The sequence below is a fragment of the Triticum urartu genome, unplaced genomic scaffold (assembly GCF_003073215.2).
Source record: "Triticum urartu cultivar G1812 unplaced genomic scaffold, Tu2.1 TuUngrouped_contig_6165, whole genome shotgun sequence".
In the NCBI taxonomy this organism is placed as follows: Eukaryota; Viridiplantae; Streptophyta; class Magnoliopsida; order Poales; family Poaceae; genus Triticum; species Triticum urartu.
The window spans coordinates 1-8,892 of record NW_024116902.1 but is presented as its reverse complement, the minus strand read 5'-3'; the positions used below and the strand labels follow the sequence as shown (position 1 = coordinate 8,892).

The following is an 8,892-nucleotide window of genomic DNA, read 5'->3' as shown; positions in this document are numbered from 1 at the left end:
CGGGGGGGGAGGAGCGGGCCGACCCCCGGGGTACGACTCCCAACGAGTCCGACTGGTGGCGCACTTGCCGTCTTCTGGGGTCCCGCTGGCTGGTGGGACCCGCCGCCCCAGGGTCGTACAGACAAGCCGTCGTGGGCGCAGAATTCAATCCACTGGTGCTAATGTCAGGGCCGGCATGGCAACAGTGCCACGCCCCACGGAGATCCCCGCGGGTACGGTGTACTGTGGCCATGCCTGCCCCTGAAAAGGGATGGGAGCACGCTTCACTGTAGCCACTCCCCTGTCATGTCCCTCTTGATGAGGACATGGGGTTTGTTGGAGTCGCGGGCCGACTCCCCAAGGCTGGCTTCTCGGGAAGTCATCAGTCAAAAGTCGGTTTATCCTGAAGTCGTTCCTGGGACTCGACCGCAAGTGGCTAGTCGGTTGCCTTGCCGCCGACTTCTCAGAAGGCGGCTCTTTGTCCTGGGGTCTTGAGGGGCACAGCCTGCCCCGATGTTTTGAAAGGTTCTGGAACTCGGGTTAGCCTACCCGTGACCCATTACTCCCCATTACTCCGACACACATGCACTTTCACATCTCAAGAGTGAATGCCTGCTACTGCAGTCGGCTCAAGGAAACATCTTGGAAAACACTACGCTCCGTCCAGTTTCACAGACAAAGCAGAGATGAATCAAAATACAACACCGCGATATAAGTGCAAGATGTCAGCGTTCGCGCATACCACACCAAGATGTCCAGCGTTAACCAAATCTCGACAGATGGCGTTGCAATACCAAAACGCATGAAATTACAATGTACACCACAAGGTCAGTTCTGCCTGATGGTTACAATCAACACCCAGGCACCAGATAAGCTCCTACAGAACAAATGAACCGTCTTGTTTCAGAATTTCTGGAAGACTGGAATGTACTCTCACCGGTTCCTCGTGTTAAGTGTTCATTAGGAGCCAGATGTTGAAACATGTGTGCGACAAGTTAACCAACTGCATCATTGGGATTCCCTTGAAAAAGAAAATCAGTGCCAGGCACCAGTTTCAGTGCAGGTTATTAATGAAATGATTAACAGCTCTCCCAGTGAGCAGACACGGTAGTAATATACCTGGCCACATGTGAGATGTTGATGACAAGCTCTAAATAGTCCTAGTTTCTACCAGATTCACATCCTCATCAATAAATAGTAGCACAGCCGTCATGACAAGCCTGAAAAGACGTATCATATATATTAACAATTATATTTGGCAACAAGCATCCCTAGCGTGCAAGTGGCAGAAAACTAAGCTTGAACAAATGCTGAATTAAGTATAGCACAAACCCAGGATTATATGCATAGCACAACTGGTAAGTGGTAACAAGGAAAAGAGGATCATGAAGGAAACCTCTATAATACTAATATATTTCTACTATTTTTTCATTATTGCTGGGCTGAAAACATGTGGACGTAAACCTAGAGGTGGGGAGCCGAGCAGGATCCATGATTGCAGGCTGAGGTGCTCCCCGCCACGTCGCTTCATGCAGCAGACAAGTACCGTCTGAGCCAAATCAAACCTCCTGGTGTTTCATGGCCTCAACTTGTCTGATGCCGACTCCAGTTCTAGCAGGAATAGCAGCAGGAAGGACAGGATCAATGGCGGGGCTCATCAGCAGAACAAAAGCACCCAGGAAGTGTGTGAGAATGACAACCCTGCAGTTGCACAATATCTGGCAGAGAAGTTCCAGAACAGACTCCCGGACAGTCCGTGATCTTGTGAGCTTAGTGCAAGCTCAATCCCCATGTATTTTTTTCTTTGTGAAACTAGGTAGTCGAAAGATAGGATGAGAAGATATCAATCTCATCTAGGTTTAAGTGGTTTCGAAGGACTAAATGGTCTTAGTGGAGCTTTAGCTCTTTTCTGGCATGAATTTATGCCAAGACAATGTGAAGGCTATGGATGTACGATATATTGATCCTTACTCCTTGGAGGCTCACCCGCATCTACGGCGAGCCCCAGACGGAGGACCGACATCGCATGTGGTCACTTCTCAGTCATCTTCACCACTAAGCGGACATGCCGTGAGCAGTGATTGCAGATTTCAACGAGGCCATGTGGGGCTTCAAACATTTCTCCGAGACTCCTCGCTCGGCAGGTCAGATGATTAACTTTCGTGATGTTTTGGAGTTATGTGGTCTCGGTGGTCTTGGTTTTTCAGGTCTGCCATACACTTATGATAACCAGCGATCCAGCCGAGCAAACGTCAAAGTTCGGCTCGACCAGGCAGTGGCAAACAACCAATGGCATGACTTGTCTTGGAGGCAGGTGTTAAGCACCTGGTTGCTCCTTTGTCAGACCATGCACCGATCCTCCTAAGGTGCTTGGCCAAGTTACAACAGGAGAATGTGGGTAAGAGGTGCCGCCACTATGAAGTTGCTTGGAAGCGTGACCCAGCGCTGCCCGAGGTGATCATGCAAGCCTGGTCAGCGGCCGGTGCCATGGGCAACCTTGGTGACGTGGCGGCGGCGCTAGGCGAGCTCATGCACGCATTGCATGGGTGAAGGAAAAAGAAATTCATAAATCCCATACTCGTCTTGAGGAACTAATGGCTATGAACGCAGATCAGAGGACTATTCGGGAAGCTACAGATCCGGCACTGTGTGCAGATCAAGTAGGTGGTGTCGCGTGCGCGGAAACAGGATAAAATCCCTTGATGATAGTGGCGTGGTGCAGCAGGACAGCGCCATCATGGCTAATATGGAGACAGATTACTTCATAAATTTGTTTACTGCTGATCCAGCGCTGTGTGTAATTGACCTTATCAATGCGTGTTACTGACAATATGAATGAAGGTCTGTGTGCAGAGCTTTCTGATAAGGAGATTGCTGACGCACTTTTCCAGATAGGCCCGCTCAAAGCCCCTGGACCAGATGGATTTCCGGCGGGATGTTTCAGAGAAACTGGGCAATAATGAAGGACCAAGCAATTGCTGGTGTTAAGCAATTTTTCCGGTCAGGAGTTGTGCCTGAAAGGGTGAATAACAATGCCATTGTCCTCATCCCAAAAGTTGATAATCCGGTAAAACTCACTGATTTCAGTCATTTATAAGGTGGTGTCGAAGTGCTTAGTTAACAGGTTGAGGCCAATTCTTGATGAGATCATATCGCCAGTACAAAGTGTTCTTGTGCCAGGAAGAACGATAACAGATAATGTGTTGGTTGCGTTTGACTGCATACATCATATCCAGCAGGAGAAGGATCCAGCAGAGTTTCTGCGCCTATATGCTGTGGGCCACTCAAAGGCAAATGATCAGGTTAATTAGGTTTTCTTGAAGTGGACGATGCAAAAGTTGGGTTTCGTTGACCGATGGATGAACTGGATTATACTCCTACTTGTGTCACCTCGGTTAGATACACTGTCAAATTTAATGGCACCCTCTTGGATTCGTTCGCGCCGTCGCGTGGGCTACAGCAAGGTGACCCTCTCTCTCCGTTCTCATTCCTGTTTATTGCTCATGGACTTTCTGCCTTGTTACAGGATGGTGAGTTAAAGGAAATTTTACTTCCCTGAAGGTATACCGGCGTGCTCTTGGTATCTCCCACTTCTTGTTCGCCAATGATACATTGCTCTTCTTTAAGGCAGAAGCACAACAAGCGGAGAAGGTCCATTCTATCATCATGGCTTATGAAGGCGCTACTACTCAACTTACTGACCCAGCCAAATGCAGTATTGATGCGGAGCATCCTACGGTCATCCCCATGGACCTACCTTCGTCTCCCACGACACCACGTGGACCAATGACAAGAGCTCGAGCAAGGGCTATCGAATCCAAGGTGAACTCGCTCCTCTCCGAACTACCACTTTCTACATGTGAGACATGGCTACTACCTCAAACGGAGACCCTATGTGTGATTAGGTACTTAGAGGGAAGCCACAGGGCAACTACATCCAACGGACAAGACGGCGAAGACACCCACTACAAGGACCTGGAGGAAAAGCTGCTGGAAGTTTACATCCACCGGACAAGGACGAGTTCTGGGAACAGTTCAAGAGCTCCGACGAGGAGTCAAGGAGTAGTTTCATCTTCGAGTAGTAGTTGTGTGAACTAGTAGTAGTCGTTGGAGTAGTAGTTTGATGGATGTAGTGGTTTGAACTAGTAGCCCTTCAAATTAGAATTATGTTTAATTGTGTTTTAATTAGAACTATGTTTAATTATGTTTGAAATGAAGTACTAGTTGAACAAACTATGTTTGAATTATGTTTGAAATGAAGTAGTATTTGAAGTTTCTAACTCTTACATCTCCAGTTTGCATCACCTATTGGAGTTGCACTTTTAGATCTCCGTTTTGCATCATCTGTTGGAGTTGGCCCTTTTATGGAAATGCAAAAAGCACTTTTTGGAGATGTAAATTTTAACATCTCCTGTTTTACATCTCCAAATTTGCATCTTCTATTAGAGATGCTCTTAGCAAGATGGTACGTAACTTCTAGTGGGGATCGTCAGAGGGGAAGCAAAAAAACACACTAGCAGGCTTGGCCTAAAATCTAGAAGCATAAACTCAATGATGGTTTCGGATTCCGTGACTTCACAGTGTTCAACCAAGCACTGCTAGCTCGCAAGCTTGGAGACTTCTAACCAAACCCGAGAGTCTGTGCGCAGGTTTTAAAAGCTCGATATTATCCAAAGGGGCAGCTGGCGGATACTGTCTTTTCAGTAATGCATCGGTCACATGGCAAGCGATCCAGTATGGATTGGAGCTGCTGAAAATGGGGCTGATTTGGCGGGTGGGCAGCAGAGCGCAAATCCACATCTAGAGGGATCGGGTGGCTGCCACGCGAGCCGTCGGGCGAGCTCCTCAGGCCCCAAGGGACATGCTGGCTAGGACGCGGCGGCTAAGACACGACGCAGACCTGCTGGATGCCAATGGCGCCTGGCGGGTGGATGTTCTTCCACTTCCTCTCGGTCGACGTCGACGCTATCATCCGCATCAATACCTCTCCACGTGTCCCCGGTGACGTCCTCGCCTTGGCCCCGAAGAAATCCGGTGTCTTCTCAATTCGTTCAGCATAACACTTTTGCCATGGACGAGCATGAGCGTCCGTTGGCAAGTGCTTCGAGTAGGGCAACGGATGGTCATCGCGTTACCTGGAAGACCATATGGGGGTGCCCTACTCCCCCTAAGGTATGCGTACTTGCCTGGTGGCTGGTCTCAAATTCTCTTGCCACTTGGGCCAATAAATTCTCTCGCAATTTGGAATCTAATGATCTGCCCATGTGGAACGCGGGAATGGTTACCATGCTATGTGCAGATGCCCGCGGGCTAAGGACTGTGGTCGAGGATGTCCGCAAAAAGTGGCCGGAATGACTATTCGGCGTGTAGGATCAGTTGTCAGAAGCCAGCCGCATGGTACTGTTGATGGTCCTTTAGCACACCTGACATGCCCGGAATGAGATCACACATGATAAGCACCGCCTCCGACTGAAGCATCCCGACGGTTTCTCAACAGCTACATAAACTTGCTGTTGTGTCTCAAGCAGTTCCCTCAAGATGATCCGACCAAAGGCAAAATGGTTCTCCGGGTGGACAGCGAACGACTCGGTTCGAAACCTCACACGCAGCCTGGGAGCTAATACAGGAGAGGACTTGCGCTGGGTGCGGCTGCCGGATGGATGGGCCAAACTCAACACGGACGGCAGCTATTTCGCCACTGACGGCTCCGCTGGCTGTGGCATGGTCCTTCGTGACTCTGCCGGTGAGATTATCTACACGGCCTGTAGGCAGCTCTTCATATGTGATAATGCACTTGAAGCTGAATTGGAAGCGTGCAAGGAAGTACTAAGAAAAAGGACAGACCCAGTGCCTGAGGGTCCCACGCCAGATGGGGTCTCGGGAAGGATCACACGAGGCAAGCTCCGCTACACAGTGCAATGCAGAGAGACGGCGTCGGACCCCGGACCTCTTGGCAAAAGTGGGGAGTACTTCACAACTGCAGAGGGCACTAGGGTAAGACAATATACAAGGGTTTTTATAATGTCCTAGGTTGTGTGTGACTGACTCAGAAGTAGATAGAAGGATAAAGAAAGCGATAGGTGTTAATTGTGCGTTTCGCCACGCATAGCGCTTATCTAGCCTAAGTGCACGCCTAGGCGTGCTTAAGCGCACGACTAGCACAATTAAGCGCTAGACGTTTTGTTGTCGCCTAGCACCTAGGCAAGCTTATGCGCTCGCCTAGGCGCGCTTTTTTTTCACTGGATAGAACCATGTTTTAAGACTAGCATATGAATGCATTTGCAGAAACAATTTACCCAATCATAAATATGATAAATTAAATTAAATAGTCTGAAAACCAAACCTGTAAATGGATATAATAAATAATGCGAAGTAGAAGGCAAGCTTGATCATCCTGTACTTCTTCTCTCCATGTAACTGTCGGAATATCTCAGTAACATCTATAAGATGTTTCCGATTCATATACCTGATAAAAAAACTATAATTATATTCCTTTAACTATCATGACACAGAACATGAAAGCACAGGATGAAAAGGTAAATGGAAGTAAAAATATGCAGAATGAATGCCTTGCATAGGCAATTGTACTTAGATCACATTACAAAGGTATATGCAAACATCTATTTTGTTTTCTTAATAAAAAGTTATTACAGGAATTAGTGGTTACTACCCGCATATGCATTCTCATTTTTATATACAAGAAGCAGATTACCAGTATAGATTGGGTATCTTACAAAAGTACATTTACTCTTCTCAATAGAACAAGCTCCAATGCCAATAAAGCACTTTATTTCAGGTATCAAGTCTCAACTGATCAACTGAGGAAAAAGAGATCCAAAATGACTGAGAAAAACAGATTTAAAAAAATTGAGGCATTACTGTCCCTCTACTTGGGACTTGTGTGTCTACCAATAGGTAAAAGATATTTGATGCAACTTCAATAATTTTCACGTTTGGAGTCACTTTGCACCATTCAGGTTCATCCTCTTAGATGGATTATTTATTAAGAGCTGTGCATAGTTAATAGCTGTTTCCTGCTGTATTGCTTGTATTGGACTTTGTTTCTATTTCCTTTATGCTAAAATTAGTTGTCTCCCTAGAAGACACTTATCTCTTTGATGTATAGCAACGACTTGTAAATGCCCAACAATATCAATTAAGCAGACCAACAACAGGGAGATGTTATTTCTGTGTTGTAATTACAAACAAGGCTCTGTGGGTCAGATTAGAAACATAAACTAGAGCAAGGTTAAGAAGTTTCTGCATTAATCCTAGGATAACTATATGCTTAGAGTCAGTGAAGGTTAGTGCAAGGCAAACAATGTCTAATGGTTCTTTCATAGTGCGGAATGGTAAAAAGGAAATGATTCATGTCAAGATTAAAGCACATATAGCAGGTACGTTGTAGAGTAGATGTTATCATATTATGACAACAACAAAAGAATGAATACAAGCCAGACACAACATTGTTACTAGGGCATATATGCATACCATTTCTTGTCTAAAAGCGTAAATGCCAGGCCAATATGTTAAACATGGAAGGTCATGAAGAACAATAAAACATGAATAGCCCGAAATGAGAGAGCAACTACAAATGATCAGCCTCCGGATCATTTAAAAAAGTTCTTTTTACAGAGCACTTCCATAATATGTTTCTATCCTTCACTATTTCATGAAGATGATAAATACTTTAGTAAACATTTAATTTCCAAAACTAATTATGTACACTGGAATTCCACAATGATAGAGGCATTACAGATTCCTCCCCAAATGAACAACTAATCTGAGATATAAAGTAATCCACATAAATAATAGCAATACAACAGGGGAATGACCAAACAAGCATGTATAGTTTGAGAGGTAAACTTCAGGGATTAAAGGAAGAAGTACATACAGCTTCACATGGTAATATGTTACAGGAGCCATAACTAGAAACGGAAACCAATTCAGCGTCAAGAGGAAAGAAGCGCAGAGGACCCCTTGGAGTACGTATTCTATTATGACTACTGCGTTGATGCGAGATGATGAATCATATGGATTGATATAGTCAAACTCCAAATCAGATAAGCAGATAAGCTGATACAAAAACACAAAGAAAAATCAGTGGAATGAATCAATAAGAGAAAATAACTTAAATAGCTTATTTTGCAGTAAGCTAAACCATGACAACAATATCTACTTACAGCCTTACATTGTTATACAAAAGGATTTGTTCAAGTATAAAATATTATCAATCGTGGTGGTTTAAGCTTTGGGTGCTAAAGCTACAATAATGCATGTCCGGCCTATGATCCTGCTGGTTTCACAACAACCACAATATTTGGGATGTTACAAGCTGTGGAAGCACCGGGATGTTACCTAGTAGCTTGTGCTAACATTCCAACAGGAACAATAATCAGAAATACTTCATTCCATCTAACATGGAAGCAGATGAGCAAAACTGAGCAGCGCAGAAACTTTGGATGCATTTAACCAAATGTAGCGGAGCTTTCTATACAAAGATGATTTGTGAGTGTAAGTTAGACATGATCTAGTTTGCTGAATCGCAGTCCAGCTGACCTACTACTGGCTATCTTCTTTCCACCTCGAGTTGACCAACTATACTGGTAATATTGGCAAGGAAGAACGACAAGAACTACACCGTTGACCAAATCCCTGCCCAAATTCTGTTCAGAATTCCACAAAGCTGACGAGCTGAAGCCCAATTTGGTGAGGAATCTCGCCAATTGTGCGGCAGATCTTGACCAAACTCGCGGCTCAAAGGCGAAAGTTTAAAGGGACGAGGAGCTGAGCTTGCCTGGTAGGCAGTGAGGCCGACGAGGGCCATCACAGAGGCGAAGGAGAAGAGCCAGAGGACGAGTTCGACAGACATGTCGGCCGCGCCCCCTCGGCGGGCGCGGGAGGGCGGCACTG

At 45.8% G+C, this 8,892-nt stretch overlaps 1 protein-coding gene across 1 annotated transcript; it reads right to left on the bottom strand.

The window, feature by feature from the left end:
• Nucleotides 1-666: 666 nt before the first annotated feature.
• On the bottom strand, nt 667-8,884 carry LOC125530235 (protein cornichon homolog 1-like). Its single transcript, XM_048694627.1, has 5 exons — nt 8,777-8,884; nt 7,874-8,055; nt 6,323-6,445; nt 1,099-1,199; nt 667-1,000 (listed from the first exon to the last, which is right to left on the bottom strand). Exons 1-4 carry the CDS (start codon nt 8,849-8,851, stop codon nt 1,130-1,132), a joined length of 450 nt encoding a protein of 149 aa, XP_048550584.1. The 5' UTR covers nt 8,852-8,884; the 3' UTR covers nt 667-1,000; nt 1,099-1,129.
• Nucleotides 8,885-8,892: the final 8 nt, after the last annotated feature.